This window comes from Elephantulus edwardii, unplaced genomic scaffold, assembly GCF_000299155.1.
Source record: "Elephantulus edwardii isolate Elephantulus edwardi_28Jun2011 unplaced genomic scaffold, EleEdw1.0 scaffold00002, whole genome shotgun sequence".
Lineage (NCBI taxonomy): Eukaryota > Metazoa > Chordata > Mammalia > Macroscelidea > Macroscelididae > Elephantulus > Elephantulus edwardii.
The window spans coordinates 13,473,857-13,493,285 of NW_006399752.1; the positions used below are offsets into that span (position 1 = coordinate 13,473,857).

Below are 19,429 nucleotides of genomic sequence, written 5' to 3' on the forward strand. Positions count from 1 at the left end.
TGTTGAGTGCTGTTCTCCAGCACCACAGCTCAAAGACATCAATTCTTCCTGTGTTATTCCTGTTCACTGTCCTGCTCTCAAATGCACAGCAAATAATCAGACTATGGCCTGAATCAAACCCACCTTAGTCCTCAAATTGACATTATTACTCCTCAATAATCCATACTTTATATAAATGTTGCCAATACGGCACAGGAGAGGAAGGCCCTCTATGAGGTGGACTGATTCAGTGACTGGGATAATTGGGATGGGAGTGTCGGAGACAGTGCGATTGGCACAGGACAGAGCGGAGTTTAGGGCTGTTGTACATAGGGTCGCTATGAGTTGCAGGCGACTCGACGGCACATAACAACAACAATATGTCAAAACAATTTTAAAGAATTTAAATTCATAGTATTTTTGTAAATCTAAAAAACAGACTTATGCTATTAAAATCTCCCATTTTTAAATTCAAAACAATTTGTATTTGGTTTTGATATGTTGCATTCATTTGGCAATGATGTATCATCACTCAGTGAATACTTTAATGAAATAACCTCTGGTATAAAAATTTTTAAAAAACCCTAGCCAGAGGACCATATAAATAACCACTTTTGCTATTATCTTAGAAACCAAAACACATCTGTGTAACATTTCATGAACATAGTGGCTATAAGAGGCTTCAGTGAGGCCCCGAAAAACAAGTCCTAAAGTTGTTGGTAGCACATCGTTGATTTCAAATTTCCCTTGTAAGGACATAGCAATGAATGGAAATGTGCCTCTTAAACCATACTGTATGTTACCACAGGAAAAAGATTTTTTAAGTGGCCTTTGTTCTTTGAAAGGCTAGTAAAATAGTGATCCACAATATTACTGTTGAAAAGGCAAAGACATCTTTACAACCTGGTCTAAGGATTAATATTTTCCTTTATAAATGTTTTAATTACATTACAGAGGAGAAGAAAATAATATATATACTTTAATCAGGTTAATTTCAAAACAAAAGAACACATTAGAGAAAAATTACTTAAAAATAGTTGTATTTGTATTTATATTCCACAATTTGTTCAAATACTGGTTTTCTTATAAACTTTCTACAGGATGATTTTTTAAAACAAATTCTTCACATTGTGTCTTGACTATGTACTTACGGAATTTCAGGGAAATAGTTCTGTTTTTTTTATAGCTTAATTTGTACTAAAGGGATGGCAGGTGGTCACATGCAGTCCATGTGGGATTCTAGCATAACGTTTAGTGAGTTTTCTGACGTGGACCATCCCTTTGATGCCGAAGGCAGTGCATCTGTTGAAAGAAGTGACTGTAGATTTGGATTACTGCTCTCTGCGTCTTCCAATTTTTCTGTGTTATCTTCCCAATTAATGTGGAATCTTGTGACCCTGGGATTAGATGCCAAAATGTTCCGTTGAAGCTAGAGAAAAAGGAAAACACCAACAAAGTGATAAACACCAGGCAAGTTAGATTATCATATACAAATAGGAACTTAAGATGGTTCTTTGATAATAACCCTTAGAATTAATGAACAAAGGTGAAGTAGGTCAAAAATAGCACTTAATTCAACTAATAAACAAAAAGTAGGCCAAGAGGAATTCTTTTAGAACAGTGGACACAGGATGGAGAGAATCTCAGGGTATTAATCCAAATTTTTACTGTCAGAAAATGTAACTAACTCATCTGTAACTGCTTAAAAGAGACTAAAAGATCATTTTGGTTTGGCTTTTATTGTTGAGAATACACATAGCTCATCTCTAAATGCACTGTGTAGTGAGGGTGATTACCATCTTCTGATTGTGTGACATTTTCACTGTCCTTTTCTGAGTTGTTTCTCCTCCAAGAACAGAAATTCACTGTCCCCTGATGTCCCTGAAAGACTTTAGGCGGATGTTGTTAAATACTATCGAGTTAGAACTAACCCATGGCTGACCCTCCAGTAGGTTTTTAGAAATAGTAAATTGCATGGTAGGAGACTGCCCATCTTTCTCCCGAGGAACAGCTGGTGGACTTGCTTACCATTAGGCCACCAGAGCTCCTTCTGATGGTATAGTGTATTAGTGTATAACATATTGGGCCAAATGGTTGATTGTTCATCTCTAGCAGTCCACAGGAGAAGGATGGGCATCTCCTGTGAAGATTGACAGCCTGAAAAGCCCAAAAGTGGGTCATTCTAGGACTGACTCAATGTCAGAGGGTTTATGATGGTTCCTAGCTAATCTTTAAAGTTGCTGTCATCCATTTAATCCTATACAGATCGTTCTTAAGAGCACAACGCTCAAGGCAGCGTCACTGGTTAAGCTAAACGGTTGTCTGGTTTTAAAGCTTCACAGGAAAATTTTGGTTTAAAGATTATCTAAAAAAAAAAAAATTATCTCAGGGTAATAGTTTCAGGAATTCATTCAACTTTTAAAGCTCCAGGAAGTCTGGAGTCTAGGAGAAAGTACATTTCTTTTTTGAAAGTATTCAAGTGTTTCAGAGGATACTTTAAGCATTCTCCTTAGACTGAAAGTATCTCTCTCTTAACACATTCAAGCAGCAAGAACATTCCTCAAGTATAAACTAATTAAGTTAGTGGTCAAGGAGTCAACTCAGCACCTAGTTTCTCTATTGTGTCAGAGTAGAACTGTGTCCACTGAGTCTTCAATGCCTGATTCTTTTCCCCCAGGACAACTCCTTTAACTCCACCCACAGACTTCTCACCTATGTTGTTACTGTTCAAATGATTCTGAGTATAACTTCTGTTATTAGTGATTTTCTGACTTAAAACAGTTTCTATTTTCTTTATCATCTAATTTTTTTTCTTGTATAGAAATGGAGTCATGTTCAGAATCATTTACTATGTATCCACATAAAATCACGTTACTAAACGGTTGGAGTTGCCAGCTGGACATATAAAGGCCTAAGGATCTTTGAAGACATTGAATAAAAATGTTTAGCTTCTATTACCAAAGATATTTAAGGCTTATAGTTTAACTTTTAAGCATAAAGATCCCTAGGAAGTGCAAATGTTTTATGGCCAACTACTGACCTAAAGACTGAGGTTTAAATCCATCAGCAACACTGCAGGAAAAAGGCCTGGCAGTCTACTGCTGTGAAATTTATAGCCAAGAAAAATTCTATGGCACAGCTGAAATAAACTCAATAGCAATCGAGGTTGTCTTTTGTTTTCAGTTTAACTTGTAAAAATAATAGCTACAACAAAGCACTTAGATGTATAATAAAGCATGTGAGAGCATAATAGTCTTTAAAAAAGAAAACCCAAACACAAAATGTCCTCAGAATGTTGGGAATAATTAGATAAAAATATATTACTTAATAATAAATTTGACAAACATGAATTTGAATGCCCTCTGAGTGTGTGGCATTTGGGTTTGTAGTAAATGCTGAAATTAATACAATTACGACAGATGAGAAATGCTATCAGATATTCTCAAGGTACCTGACCAGCACCAATTACTAATAACACCTGAAGTTTAGAAACATAACAATGATCAGGTGCTCAACTGACACAAGAAAGTCTCATTTATTTTGTATCTTAAAGCCATTTTTATAGTGCACAATGTTGTTGTTGTTAAAATGGTAATTTAAAAAAAAGGTATGGTAAAAGAGAAGTTACTAAAAAGGAACAGTCAGAACATTACCTTAGAAAAGTCTGGCTTTACTGGTGGGTTTTCCCGCAATTCTGTCTCGGTATATTCATTATTTACATAGTAGCCAACTCTAATAAATTCTTGACCTCGATAGGTACATGTAATTAGCACAACTGTTACACCTACTGCATCTGCATCTGGAATGAGTCCTGGGTTAGGTGCATCAGCCTAGAATATTTGAAAAGAAACACACAAAAAGTTGTTAACTGCAGGCAAAATCAGAAAGGTTAGTTACCCTGAGCGCCTATAATTGAGGATGCAGCAATGAACTTTTAAAATCATACTGGAAAGGCAAATGCTCATTTTTAAGACTGAAAATATATCTCATGTGTTTCTCCACAATATATCCAAGTACCTGAGTACATGAAAGCTTCGCTATTTCTGTTGCTCAGTCGCTTCACAAGATCACAGGCCTAGGCAGAAGACTGAAACTCTGCCTTTGTCCTGTGCCATCCTCAGTTGTTGCTTTGGGGTCCACTGCTTCAGCCAGTATGCCATTCCACCTCCTTGAGGATCTTCATTTTTGCAGAAACCTCTAGCTTTATCAAGTATGGTATCATTCTTCAGGGACACAACGTCCCTTCGGATGACATTTCCAAAGTATGCCTGGCTATACTTTTGAGACAGATTTAGTTATTCTTCTAGAAGTCCATGGTATATTTAATTTTCTTTGCAAAGACCATAATTCGGTGCCATCAGTTCTTTTTTTTTCCATCTTCCTTATTCGTTGTCCAGCTATCACATGCATTTGAGATGACTGAAAATACTATGTTTAGGGAGAAATTATGACAACTGTGTGTAATAACGGGATGCACATATGGTTTAGTGGTAGGGAGAATATTATTATAATTCATAGGGAATTACATAATTTCAGTTACAAAAATCAGTTTTCAAACCTAAATTAGTAAAATACTCAAATATTTCTGTTAGCAGCAAGTATTTACTATTCACACATTTCCCTCTCCTATCCACAACACAGACGCTTATATGCATCCATCCAACCTCAGATGGTAATAGTAAACTAACGATAAAATAAGAAATAGGGATGAAGACAGTTCATCCCAAATGTAAGTACTTTAAGAAAATATTAATTAAAGCTAAAAGTACAGACAAGCCAAGCGTACCTGTCCATGGCAGTGTTTGGAACAGTAAAGAGATGGATTGTCTGTGAGAATAGCTGGTATACAGGGAAGCGCTGGGATGGCCAGGCATTCGCTTGTCCGGATGCACTCTTCTGGGCAGTAAGTGGATGAAGTCCAGCATTACCTTACTTTTACCTCACCACCAAGGATCATCCATTGCTAGGCCTGGAAAAATACTTCTGCCATTTTTATTTTTTTTTTCATTTAAACTGGCATTTTGAATTAGGATTATCACCTAACAGTATTTACTGTATTCCTACCTTGTGTAACTGATAAAAAACTGCATAAAGTATCAACGGGAGTCACTGAGGCAACAATTCTTCTTCAGCATTCCTTACTCATTATCTAGCTTTCGTGTGCACAGGATTGTCAGGAGGTCCCAGTCCTAGGAAACAGGCATGCTGGGAAAAGAGGAGAGTCAGCCAGAAAGAGAAAGACTCTCAGGGAGATGGACTGACGAGTGACTGCAAAAATGGGCTTGAGCATGGCGAAGCTTAAAATCTTTGAGGATGGCACAGGATAGGACAAGGTTTCATTTTGTTAATGGCACCTAACAACAACAATAAGAATAAAAGTCACTTAATGCAAAAAACTTGAGGCAACTAATGTTTATTATATGCCTGTTGTTATGTGCCACTGAGTTGGAACTGACTCACAGCTGAGCCTACTGCAGGTTTTCAGAGGCAGTAAATCACACTAGGGAGACTGTCCACATTTTCCTAAGGAGAGGCTGGGAGATTAAAACCATGTGCCTTATATGCCAACCATATGTAAATGAGACAACAATGTCTACCCTAGTCACCTAGGAAAAAACCAAATCAACCCTGAACAACCCGATTTCCCATACTGTCAGTCTCAATATCTCCCAATCATCTCTGGAGAGGAAATTTATCTCCCTTATTTTTAGAATATTGTGAAAACCTTCTAACTGGTCTCTTAGTCTCCACCATATCATTTTACGCGTCAGATAATTATAAAAATCTCAGTTCTTTGCAAGGGTTTTTAAGTTCCTTTACAACATGTCTCTAGCCAACATCTCCATTCACTCTTCTAATTTCACACCTCACCCTTAACTGTAGACATAAGAATTACATATTCTTTAAAATGTGGAGAGATTTTGTTTTCCCTATCTTATTGTCATTCACACATACTGTCCCCTCGGCCTGAAAGCTCATTCTTTAACATGTTTAAAAATTCCTCTTTTAAAGCTTGCATCGAATGCATTCTTACTGGTACAGCTCTATCTAGCCTGTACATGACATAAATCCTCTTCCTATTATTGTACTATTGCCTATTATTGTATTGTACACACAACAATCTAGGTATATTTACCTTTCAAACGTCCCACTATATTTAAAACTCCATCCAGGGCAGGGAACCCACCTTTGCAATCTCTTATCTACCACAGCTCTATGTACACAGTACATGAATTCAGATCCTGCCTTTAGGGGTTCATAAACTTTTCTTGGAGACATACCAGGATAAGGACAGAAGACCTGTCCTGGAGAATGTGCTGTATGCCTTAGAGGTCCTGTGTAACCCTCCCCAGAGGGATTTTAGGTGGTCTCCAGGGTACCCAAAGAAATTCTAGAGTACCTGGAGGGGAGTGGAGATGGGAAATAGAGACAGCTCAGTACTAAGATGGGAAGTCTCTTCCATACTTTGCTACCCCATCCCTTCAGCAAAGTGGTCCTAGGCATGTTACGGATTAAAATCTATTTGCCAGAGGATTCTGCTTGATCAAATTAGAGTAGAAAAACATGTGTCTTGTATCACTTAGGATGAAGAAATGATGGACAAAGACATATCGCTGTAGCCAGCAATATTAAGTGGCTATCTGGACATCATTCTTCTAAGTGGTATAGTATAGCATTATTCTTCTTGATGGTTGCTGTGATGCTGAACACTGTGACAGTGATGCATCAAATGTGATAATGGTTACCCATGGTGGACAGTGTTTACTGGAGCTCCCCAATTAAAACAAGCTTAGAAGCAGGAGTGGCATCCATTTCCAAAACAGCTTGCCTCCAGAAACTCTATGAACTTGGAGAAAGGATGAAAGTTATACAAGTGTTCAGGTCTTTTGTTCATAGGGTCGCTATGAGTCATCTACAACTTGACAGCACTTAACACCACCACCACAATCTGGCCATCTTCCAACTAGCCTTTGACACTCTCATGAAAAGGCATTTTAACTCCCTGAAGAGGCAACATCATAGCAGACCAGTAGGTTATTGTGGCAATTTGTTTAAAACATGAAACAAAAAGTATAATTTAGTCACTTAATTTCCTAATGGTGAACTGTGTAAAATGCATAAACTGAACAAACGACCTGAATCACAATGTGCTTCATCTCTTCTTTTTGGCAACATAGAAGCTGACACTAAGGCAAATCTTGTGAAAAGTCACCAGAAGGAAATATTTTTAATTATTTTTTTCTATAGCATACAAAAGCAAAAGCTTAGGAATATTTTTCTAACAATTTAAACACACAAAAAGATTTTTGAGGATTTTAAAAACTAAAGCCACTTCTTTTGAGAAAAAAATTATTTTGTTTTTATAGTAGTATTAAAAGACCTATCATTGAATGTCTATCCAAACTTCTTAACACATCATGAATGAACAGTAAAATATAGATTTCTCAGGTTTGAGGGTCCAAACAAATGCTGCTTTTATACATACATTTTTAAGAAGTTGAAGAGAATAAAATTTAAATCAAATTACAGAAACAGGGCTTCTACTGATGGTCAGTGACTATGCTAAGACTTTATTCTTCATTTAATCTTTAACATTATTACAAAATAGGATTTATTCACATTTTATAGATGACTGGAGCGACTAATGGAGGCTAAGGAGCTTGTCTGAAGTCACATTATGGCTAATAAGCCGTGAAGCCAGAATTTGAACCAGGTCTCTAACTACAGTGCTTCTTCCAACACGGCATTCTGTAACTCCTGCCCTTTCATAGAGGCCATGTGCTCAGAGGTCAGGTTTAGTAGCATTAATGCCTTTTAGATAATATATGAGCTTTTCGCAAAGGTGGGAAACCAAGATTCCAAATTTATAGTTAGAAATAGAGAAGCCATATGCCCAAGTAATTTTTATCCTTTTCTGATGGCGTTATTGAGTTGTTATTAATATGTTGGTCTCATCTGTAAAGGGAAAAAACAGTGAAGTAAGAGGAAGAGTTACATCTAGTTCCTTTCTGAATTAAGTCTCTTTAGTGAGTTCTATTTAACTTATATGATTTTCTGGTGTAGAATTACTATTTATAGGTTTTAGTTTGTGGTTTGTTTGGGTGTTTCCCCCCCCCCAAACTTATGGCTACTCTTCTATTAGAAATATCCCCTTAATAAGCACAAATAATTGCCAAACATAGTTTTACCCAGCAATTTAATATGGACTAAAGGAAATGACTTTTGAATGATGTTAAGTGCCGTCGAGTTGCTTGTGACCCTATGTACAAAGCTCTGAACCTTGCTCTATCCTGTCCCAACCTTACTGTCTCTGACAGATAACCCCATCACCCCAGTCACTGAGTCAATCCATCTTATCAAGGGTCTTCCTCTCTTGAGCAGATCACAATGTCTGAAGCTTTCATGCAAACTGAGCACCATCACTGGTCTCTAACTGAGAAGCTAATTTCTTTTAGTAGCCTTCTCCCTTACAAATGTCAAGAGGGTAGTGGATTTATAACTGTAGTCCACTAGAAAATGTGGAGATTAGATGCATTAAGTAAACTACTGGATTTCAGTTCCAAGACCCAAGGTCAAAGCATAGATCCTTGTTTATTTACTGATATTCCTAGTAACTCAGCTCAGTTCCTTATTATGCAGAAGTCATTTTTTTGGTCATATCATTACTCCTAGCAGCTAAAGCCATAAAATTATAAAGATGCATCTCAGTTAGTAGTACTTGAAATCTATACTTTGGGGCCACTGAACAGTCACCTGAAGTCTGAAGCTAAGGAGCATCAAAGAGGAACCAAAGATTAAATGTTGGGGTCATGATGCAGTATGAAGTTTACAGTATACCGTGCAATTCCTTTATTTCTCTCAGCATGTGAAACCATGATTTGGGAGTTTTTTGACACAGATATATGAATGTAACAGACGACTTAACTTTTAAAAATATGATGAAAGCAGACTGTAAAGTGAAGGAAACTGAGCAGTGGTTTACTTGAGTAAGTCATTGATTTACAGAGTAGTGATTGAGAGACAGGAATAAAGATAGCAATATAGTATGTTTTGATACATTTGGCATATATATGGACCAAGAATCTTACCTGAAATACGAACATATGCCTTCCTGCAGGAACAGGTCCCACTAAAACAGAGTCTAAAACTTGATCGTATTCTTCACTTTCTGCAGAGCCCACATAAATAATTTTCCATTCCAAGTCTAGGGTTAAAAACCAACACATATTTCAGTCAGTAATTATATCACCAGATGATATCAAGGACTCTTAATGTCCATTTAACCATTTATTAATTACTAAATTAGCTTCTAATAGCAGAAACTCCCAAAACGGCACGGAATGCTCCTTATCAACTATGATACTTCAGCCTGTTGTTATTTGTTGTTACGTGCCATCAAGTATGACTCATAGTGACCCTATGAATAGTGAATCTGAACCCTGTTCTGTCCTATGCCAGACTTCCTGACACACAAGAGCCCATTGTGGGAGTCACCATGTCAGCCCACTTGGTTGAGGGTCTTCCTCTCCTTTGTCAGCCTTCCACCCTTCCAGCACCATGCCCCTGTTCAAGGAATAGCCCCTCCTAGCAACATACCCAAAGTATGTAAGGCGAAGCCTCATTCTTGCCTCCAAAGAGCACTCCAGCTGCACTCTCTCCAAGGCTTATTTATTTGTTCTTTTGGCCGTCCATGGTATGTTCTGTGCTCTTGTCCAACACCACAACTCAAAGTCATCAATTAATTTTCTGTCATCCTTATTCATTGTCCAGCTCTCAGATGCATAGCAAGTGATTGGAAAACCATGGCCTAAATCAGACACACCTTAATCCTCAAACTGACATTATTACTAATCCTCAATAATTTGGAGAAGTCCTTAACTGCAGACTTTCCCAATGCAGTCTGCCTCCGTATTTCCTGTCTACTGGTACTGAGGGTATTAGTTGTGGATCCAAGTTGTTCACAGTTTCAAGCACTTCTCCATCCACCAAAATGTTGCCTATTCGTCCAGTGGTTAAGAATCTTCATTTTCTTGACATTGAGATGCAATCCATATTGAAGCCTGCATTCCTTGATCTTCTGCAACAGACGCTTAAGTCCTCCTCATTTTCAGCAAGCAAGACTGTGTTATCTGTTTAATGCAGGTTACTGATGAGTCTCCCTCCGATTCTGGTACCACATTCCTCTTCATAGAGCCCAGCTTCTCTAATTACCCAGAAGTGTTTGAAGCAATATGTCAACAGAGAACTGCCAGATGTGCAGGCTGGATTTAGAAAAGGTCATGGTACTAGGGATATTATACCTAATGTTAGATGGATCTTGGCAGAAAGCAGAGAATACCAGAAGAATGTCTGTCTGTGCTTCATTGACTATGCAAAGGCTTTTGACTGTGTGGATCACAACAAGCTATGGCTGACTCTGAGAAGAATGGGAATCCCAGAACATTTGATTGTGCTAATGTGAAACCTATGCTTGGACCAAGAGGCAGTCATCAGTACAGAGCAAGGAGACACTACATGGCTCAAAATCAAGAAGGGAGTCTGTCAGGGATGTATTTTGTCTCCATACCTCTTCAATCTGTATGCAGAACAGATCATCGGAGCTGCTGGGCTGTACAAGGAGGAATGTGGCATCAGGATTGGCGGAAGATTCATCAACAACCTGCGTTATGCAGATGACACAACCCTGCTTGCTGAAACTGAGGAGGACCTGAAGCACTTGCTGCAGAAAGTCAAGGACTGCAGCCTCCTATATGGATTGAAGCTCAACATCAAGAAAACAAAGATTCTCACCACTGGGCCAACTGGCAGCATCAGTATGGATGTGAAGAGATTGAGATAGTTAACAGTTTTAGTTTACTTGGTTCTACAGTCAACATTCTTGGTAACAGCAGCCAGGAAATCAAGAGACGAATTGCACTGGGAAACTCAGCTGTGAGGGACTTCTCCAGAGTACTGAAGAGCAACGACGTCAAGCTGGAGACTAAGGTGTGCCTGATCCAGGCTATAGTCTTCGCATTTACATGCTATGCATTGGAGAGCTGAACAGTGAATAGGGATGATAGAGAACTGATGCCTTTGAGCTGCGGTGCTGGAGAATAGTTGACTATACCATGGACTGCTAGGAGAACAAACAGGTTTGCCCTGGAGAGGGTGAAGCCGGAATGCTCCTTGGCGTCAAGGATTCTGAAGCTTCGTCTGACATACTTTGGGCATGTTGCAAGGAGGAACTGGTCCTTGGAGAGGGACATCATGTTTGGGAGAGTGGAGGGACAGCGCAGGAGAGGAAGACCCTCGATAAGATGGATCAATTCTGTGATTGGGACGGTGAGAATAAGTGTGTTTGAGACGGCGAGGTTGGCACAAGATAGAATGGCGTTTAGGGCTCTTGTACATAGGGTCGCTATTAGTCGCAAGTGACTCAATGGCACATTAACAGCAACAACATACAGATTGAGTAGGTATGGAGAGAATACAACCCTGACGTACTCCCATCTTTAATTTTAAATTATGCAGTTTCCCTGCTCTGTTCACACAATAGCCTCCTCTCAAAATGCCTTTTTTTTTTTTTTGGTGGAACACTGGAACTGGGTAAGGGTGGAAAATGCTATTACCTAATCTTTAGAAGCAAAGTAAAGTATTCTGAGACATGCTTCAGTAAAGAGCATCCAAGACTGAACCCGTACCTGTCCACCCGATCCTGATCTACAGTGACCTGTATGTTGGAGTACAACTACCCCATAGTTTAGTAAGGCTGTAGTAAATTTCAGCAATAGACTGCCACATCTTTCCCCTGTGGAGTGGCTGAGTTTGAACTGATGAATGCTTAGCCCTGTGCCAGAAGGGTTCCTTAAAGAACATCTGTTGTTGTTATATATCATCAGGTCAGAACTGAGTCACAGATGACCCTCAGTGACTTTTCAAAGGTTGTAAACTGCTCTGGAGCCTGCGCACCCTTCTGCAGTACAGCTGGTGAATCTAAACTGCATGCCTTTGCCTTGGCAGCACAATTCCTTACCACTAAGCCACCAGAACACCCTTAAAGAATAGTAAGTAGACTTAGTTTCACAATCTCCAGATACATAGGACAATGATATCCTCTCTCTCACATCCCCTTTTCACATTAACTTTTAACAGCCCACTTGTCAGATTTTGAAACTCTATTAGGCACTCTTCTCTGTCCTTTGTTGCTGCTGCTGATGTGTACCATCGAGTCAGAACTGACCCTTAGCTGACTCTCCAACAGGTTTTCAGAGGCAGTTCACTGTAAAAAAATGAAATACACAAACAAGAAAAACAAAACAGAGGCCGTTAACTGCATGGGAGGAGGGAGATTGCTCATCCTTTTCCCAGCAGAACAGCTGGTGGATTCAAACTATGTGCCTTCAGGATTGCAGCACAGCTTCTTGCCACTGGGTCACCAGAACACCGTACTCTGTCCTATAGGAATACTCAATTAATTTGATCATGATGGCAATCTTACTTTGGGACTATTACCCTATACTGCCAAAAGAACAAAGAAGAATGTCTTGGAAAAAGTACAGCCAGAATGCTGTTTGGATGCAAAGATGGCATGGCAAAGCTTTGTCACACATAATTTTGGGCATGTTACTAGAATTGATTTGATGGCACCCCCAATGGGATGGATCTGAGACAGTGATTTCAGCAACAGGCTTTAGTGTGTCAGAGATAACGAGGCTGGCACAAGACAGGGCATGGTTCAGGTCTGCTGTTGATAGGGTCACTTAGAGCAGTATGCAACTTGACAGAACCTAACAAAGTAAAGCGAGACACATAATTCACTCTAGTCGATTTTATTGAGAATCTTTTATAACTTGACCTACAAGAACTCAGGTACAAGAAATGAGTAAAACTGCCCCTCCTTGAAGGGAAAGACGATGACTCTATAGACAGCTCATCTGACAGGGCTCCACATCTCTCAAGCTGTCGAGTGCTGTGTGGCCTGCCTCTTGGACTCATTGCACCAACTCCCAAAGTGAAGTTTTTGGGTCAGTGTTGAGAATCTAGTTAGCGCCACTGGGCTTGCTATTTCCAAATAACTAAATAGGTATTTTTGTTCCTAAATAAAGAACAGAGAGCTCTGTTGGTCTAGTGGTAAGAAGCTGTACTGCAATCCCAATGGCACAGGTTCGAATCCACTAGCTGCTCCATAGGACAAGGATAGGCAATCTCCTCTCATATGATTTACTGCCTCTGAAAATCCACAGAAGGGCCACTATGAGTTGGTTCTGAATTGATGGCACAAACAACAAATAGAGAATAGGGAGCTCTGGTGCTGTGGTCTTTAGGGAGTCCAACCCCTCTGGTGGTTCAAATCCACCAGTGGCTCCTTCGAAGAATGACAATCTCTCATTTTATTTATAACTATGGAAGCCCAGTGGATGGTTAGCTATGACTCAGTTCAGGCTCCACATCAGCGAGTGAGTGATTAGGTCTCCTACCACATTTCCACCATCTGTAACCCTTTATGGCATTTGACACACCAGTGGCATAGCTTTCTGTATCACAGCACCCCAAATTATCTCAGTACAGCAAACTGACAGACAAGTGTTGTACTACCTAGAACAATGTTCTCTCCAAATATAATTTAATACCTGCCCACCAAGTCCTGATCCAGCCCACAGCTGATTGTTAACTACATCAAAATGGCCCATCAGCTTACACTTAATTGTTAATGAAATAAAATTCCCAACTTACACCCAACTTTCAAGTAAACCAAAACCACCTATCCTCCAGAATCCAACTGCTCCCAACTGAAGACTCTTAGGCAGGACTCAACCAACTGCCTTTTAAATACAAAGGCCCACAGTTAGGGACCGCTCCAAATTATTGAGGAGTAATGATGTCAGTTTGAGAACTAAAGTGCGTGGGAGTCAGGCCATAGTCTTTTTGATTACTTGCTATGCATCTGAGAGGTGGACAGTGAATAAAGATGACAGAAAAGGAACTGACACCTTTGAGCTATGGTGTTGGAGAAGAGTCCTCAAAATCCCATAGAGAACCAAAAGAACAAACAGATGTCTTGGAGAGGGTGTAGCTGGAATGCTCTTTGGAGGCATACTTTGGGTATGCTATTCCTTAAGAGAGGAACATGATGTGAAGGGTAGAGGACTGGCAAAGGAGAGGAAGAACCTCAACTAGGTGGATTGACCTGGTAGTATGTCAAGAAGTGTGAGAAAATGGCACAGGATAGAACAGGGTTCAGATCTTTTGTTTAGAGGGTCACTATGAGTCATACTCAATCACGTTTCCAGATGCAAGATCTTTGCAGTCATGAGGAAGCTAATCATGTGACAGAGATATGAACAAGCTAAAGAGAAAACAAGGAAGGCAGCATAGTTAGAAGAGACATTTTTGTGATAAGTGGTTATATTCTGGGCCAAGTCTGAAGAGAAATGCAAAAGGACTTACTGATAAATTACAGGCCAAAAAAAAAAAAGGTAGTCAAAGACCCTTACACATCTAAGTATACATGTGGAAGGATGGAGCAGCCGTCTACTAAGATGGAGACAACAGTAGGAATCCTGTTTTTGTGGGGAAAACAAATCAGGATGTAGGTTTGGATGTTAAGCTTGCAATGTCTACCAGATATCTATGTAGAAATAGTAACTAGGTCTGGTTAAAGTTAGAAATTGTTGATGATATAAAATGCCATGACAATTGGTGAGAGTTCTAAGGGAGTAAGCCTGGAACCGTCCAAAGTAAACCCTTTTGTGGCCTACCTATTGTTTCAGTCTCTTGTTTCTTAGTACATGCCGCCACCTGTTGGGAACTGAATATATCTGAAGAAACACTTCTCACTCCATCAATCTACCACAGAGATCATGTGGGCCATATATGACCCACATAACTCAATTTTTTCACTTGATTTTGGTATACCTTCCATCATTAAAATCACCAAGTATGAAAAAATTTAAATAGAAAATAATCAAGGACATAAAAGGTTAAAGAGGTCTGTGAGGGGAAGAAAAAAGCAATAAAGATTATGTGAATGCCCAATAAGGTTAAGTATGAGGCTTTTTTTTAAGGTATGAGGCTTTTGAGACCCACAGTGAAGTACTGGTTGGACCACCTCATACACAGTCACTTGTCTGTCAGCAGAGGCTTGAGACTGCTGTGATACTAAGCATGTATCAGTAGCACTTCCAAATTATAACAGATTGAAAAGAACGATCTGATAATCTATTTCTGAATATCAGCCTGCTAGATCACAACAGTCCAGTCATAGATGATGGTGATAAACTAAAATTTAGCAACTGGTCAAGTGAAGTTAAGACAAAACTGCTACATGGAGGCTTCAGAAAATTTTGTCAACTTCCTTATGTCACATATCATGCTCCTGCCCCATCATCAGTGTTAAACTGTATGTGGGCACATACAATATACACGCACAAAGGCATGGTTTATAAACCTACTTTTTTATGTACCAGACATTGATCTTGGCACTTTATACATACTTTATTATAAAAGTTTCATTTTCCCCTATTATGTAGCAAATAAAGCTAAGGCTCTGAGAATTTTAAGTTACATAATCCAAAGTAACTTAGCTAGTAAATCAAAGAATCAGAAGGCAAGTTCTGCAGCTCCAAAACCTGGCCTCTCTGGAAAGAAATAAATACTGGAAACAAATCTCCTTTCTAGCTCTCCAGTTAATAGTAAAATAAAATAACAAAACCAAACTCACTGCCATGGAATCAATACTAACTCATGGATGGCTACCTTCCATTAGGTTTCCAAGGCTGTAAATCTTTAGACTGGCTCATCTTTCACAAGGCTAACAGATTCGACTCCCAAGCCTTTTAGTTAACAGTCCAACACATTGGACTGTGCCTCCAGAACCCCTTAATAGAATAAGGGAACTTATTTGGGGCAGGGGATGAGTGAGGGTACAGATGGAAAAAGGCAATCCAGTCTTTTCAAGTACAGGCTGGATGGAACTGAATAGAAACAAATCACTTGCATACCGACTTTCATGCTTATGAGGTGGTTGTGGAAGACACCGAGATTTAAATGCTCTGTATTTACTTAAAATTTGCATCAGTTTTACAAGCAGAACTACAAAAATCCGTGCATTTCATTAGTTATTTTTGTTTGAAAATATACAAATGCTTTACACAGGTTTATTTCTTAAAAAAATCACCCAGTGACGGCAAATGTGTTTCTAAGCCCATTTGTCCATTTAGAGTTGTGCGGCAACATGTTAATCACCGCTACCTTTATCTAAAAGTATCTCCTTTTGTGGTAGGAGTAAGAGAAGTTACCAAAAGTATTGTAAACTGATATACACTACTTGAGGTCATCTCTGGCCCAGTAGAAAAAATGAAGTCTTTAGAATTAGATAAAGCTAAAGTATGAAGAACTGTGTTCAGTTATGGTATGTTGTAAGTATTCAATTGACAGCAGCTTTTATTATGAATATTACTAAGCATCAGCATTCCACGGGAGGCCAACGATAAGGGCAGAACAAGCTTTGGTGACCACCAACAAAACCAGAGCCATTAAAGTTCTCCTACCTTCCAGACTCATGACCTAAATCTTGACCTCCCATTTTTCTAAGGCTGTTGTTCTACCTCTGATGTCTTACATTAGAAATAACCAAATTCTCCTAAGAGCAAATACCCAAGACTCTTTAATAAAACAAAACAAAAGATGCAAGTAAGTTTTTAAAGGAAAGTTGAACACACTTAATAATCCACATAGCCTCTAGGTGGAGTACAGAGGCATAGAGCCTTTTTTTGAAGGATTTCAACTTCAAGTATGACTCAGCTTAAATTCTTTTAAAAATATTCAATAAATGCTCAGTAACCATGCCCAAGGATGTGGATGTACAAGGAGGTATATATCCTTGACATCAATATGGTAAAAACTCTATGATTCAGCTAGGTTTTGAGTGGATCCAGTTATAAATGAAAGGCATATGAATGGCGGGTTTCAACCATCCAGTGTCAAAAGCTTTTACAACATCTTGAACTTCCTATCTTCCTTGTTCAGAGTACACGCCTAAAATGGAAGGCATCACTTGAGAAAAGGCTGTTAATTTGAGCTTTTAATGCCTAACACACAAGTCTAAATAGGAAGGGTTAGATCACATTGATGTATGGTTTCTCCCATCCACTGAATTTTATATGTAGTTGGAAACTTAAAAAAAGGAAAAACTGACCTAGATAGGAAAAGTGGGCATACGTACTATAGCAGTCACCAGGTAGCTTCCAAATAACAAAACACTAAACTTTAAGATCAATTTAAAAGATTAGGTTAGCAAATTTCTCAAAATATACTTTAGATGTGGTATATTTATTAAAACTGATGGGGAGGCATTGTAAAGTATTAGTTGTGGTTACTTATGGAGAATGGGGGAAGACACTAAAAATTACTACTTTACATGTCTGTACTATTTTCAAGTTTACTGTAATTAGCAAAGAATGCTTTTCTGTTTTAAAAAGTTAGCAACCCCTGTAAAATATAACAGATTCTTTAAATGAAAGTAATGCTTTACATACCATAAATTGGACATTTTAAATGCACTGTGTCGAGAATGCATGTTAAAAAATGTTCAAAAATGCAAGTACCTATTTAATTGTAAAATTCACAATGATGAAACAAAACATTTCCCTCTAAATTTTGAAAATGAAGCCCTGGGTCAAGAAGATGGACGTTGTTAAGCAAAGGTTTCACTTTCCAGATTTTATTACTACGAATGTTAAAATTTACCTTTCTTAAAGTCCTTAAAGTGACTTTTTAAAAAAACAATGAAATTGTATTACATCAGTTTCGTTTCTTTCTAGCTCTCTTTGGTGTTTTTAAAGTTCGGGGAATATTCTGTACCCATTTAGATGCGGAGTATTTGAGATCTTTTTCAACACGTTCTTGAACCGAGCCTTCTCGGACTATTTTAGAAGGCAGCTCATTAAGTTCTGTAATTGTGTTTTCCTATTTCGTGGATAAATGGAACTTTCCGGCTTAGGAGGATTCCTCTTCCTGAGATGAAGGGCTCCTGTCCCTAAGGAAGAGGCTTTCACGGTCCTGGAGGCGAGCCTGCGCGCCAGCATCCCCAGCTCCGGAGCATCCCGGGCGCCCTGGAGCCCGTCTCCGGCCTGGGAGGGCCCGCGGTGTCCGGGGAGCGCCGGCGCCCAGCCCGCGGCGCGGAGGGGCCGAGCCTGCGCCCGCCTCCCCCGCTGGTTGGTTGAGGAAGCCAGAAATCAGCGCGAGAACGGCCTCGCTCTCCTCCCCGAGGCGGCCCTGGCATGGCCCACCCTGGAGAGTAGGGCAACTCCACCGTGAGCTCCAAGAGCGCATCAGCCATTCCCTCGGGGGCGGGCAGGTGGGCAGCAGGGGCGCGGGTTTGCAGCCCGCGCTGGGGGGAAAGGAGGCGTCGTGGTGCCGGGAGCTGAAGCCCACTTCTCCACTCTGGTAAGATGGCTCCGCTCCGAACTCGCCGGCACGGCCACACACGCATTCCTCTCCATCCCCGGCCTCATCCCCGGCACCGCGGGGGTCGCGGAGACCTTTCCCGGCGCGGGGCCAAGCCGGCGCGCCTCCCACCCGCCGCCGCGGGCGAGAGTGCGGGTCTCGCGAACGGCCCGCACACCAGACAAAGCTGACAACATGGCTACCTCCGCTCGAACAAGTTCCTCGCAACTTGAGCCGCCGCAGAGACGCCTCGGCTGCGGCCGAACGCCGCGCGCGCCTGGCCGGCCGGCGTCCATCAACTTCAAGTTTCCCTCCGCAGAGCCGAGACCGCAGGCGCCGAGCAGCGTCCGGCCCGCGCGAGGCCCGGCCCGGGAAACTTTCAACGTCTGCAGCCCACAACTGACAGCCGGGCCGGGCAGCGGGCGCCGCCACTCACCTTCAGACAGATCCTCGATGCACTCGAAGGTGATCTCGAACTGGAACGGGTTGTAGAAAGGAGAAGGGTTATCCAGCACCACTACATTGTTCACCTGAACCTTTGCCATATTTTGAAAAACACACAAACAATGGGAACGGGGGCTTGTTGCGGCACAATAAAGTCCAGCGCGAGGCCGCTCGGCAGAGCGCAAACCCCTGCCTCCGGCGCCGGCCCGACGTCGTGCAGCGGCGACTTGAGAAACTTTTTTTTTTTTCCTCTTTTTATTTACACGAGAGCACTCCACAGTGTTTTTGCAGCTTTCCTATTTCACTAAACTACAGCCCATTCTGCTCTGATAACTAGCAGCGTTGCCCGCGATTGGCTGCACTCGAGCTCTGACCCTCCTCCTCCAGCACGGGCCTCCGCGGCGAGCAAGATGGGCTCCCGCACCCGGAATGGACTCGGAAACTTTAACTGCGGCTCCACCTGCTGGTGTGGATTAGGACAAAGGCGGAGAACAAAGTGAGTGGAATACGGGTTGGGAGGCCCGCGCGGAGGCCGCCGCCGGCGGCAGGGGGGAGGGGCAGCCCAGGCCCCGCCCCC

General features: G+C 40.8%; 2 protein-coding genes across 2 annotated transcripts in view; one reads left to right on the plus strand and one right to left on the minus strand.

Annotated features, from left to right (window-relative positions):
- Nucleotides 1–19,429, plus strand: part of MCM9 (minichromosome maintenance complex component 9) — a 122,938-nt gene that overhangs the window by 37,479 nt on the left and 66,030 nt on the right. The gene's annotated exons all lie outside the window — the stretch shown is intronic.
- ASF1A (anti-silencing function 1A histone chaperone) lies at nt 1,003–19,131 on the minus strand. Its single transcript, XM_006878996.1, has 4 exons — nt 18,845–19,131; nt 9,069–9,184; nt 3,633–3,809; nt 1,003–1,408 (listed from the first exon to the last, which is right to left on the minus strand). Exons 1-4 carry the CDS (start codon nt 18,951–18,953, stop codon nt 1,196–1,198), a joined length of 615 nt encoding a protein of 204 aa, XP_006879058.1. The 5' UTR covers nt 18,954–19,131; the 3' UTR covers nt 1,003–1,195.

Excerpts from the sequence above, each read along its gene's own strand:
- ASF1A (XM_006878996.1), bottom strand. The coding sequence starts at position 18,953 with ATGGCAAAGGTTCAGGTGAACAATGTAGTGGTGCTGGATAACCCTTCT. Across the intron at positions 9,185-18,844 it reads CATCGAGGATCTGTCTGAAG|ACTTGGAATGGAAAATTATT; the intron begins GTGAGTGGCGGC and ends TTTTAACCCTAG. Across the intron at positions 3,810-9,068 it reads GGCATATGTTCGTATTTCAG|GCTGATGCACCTAACCCAGG; the intron begins GTAAGATTCTTG and ends CAAATATTCTAG.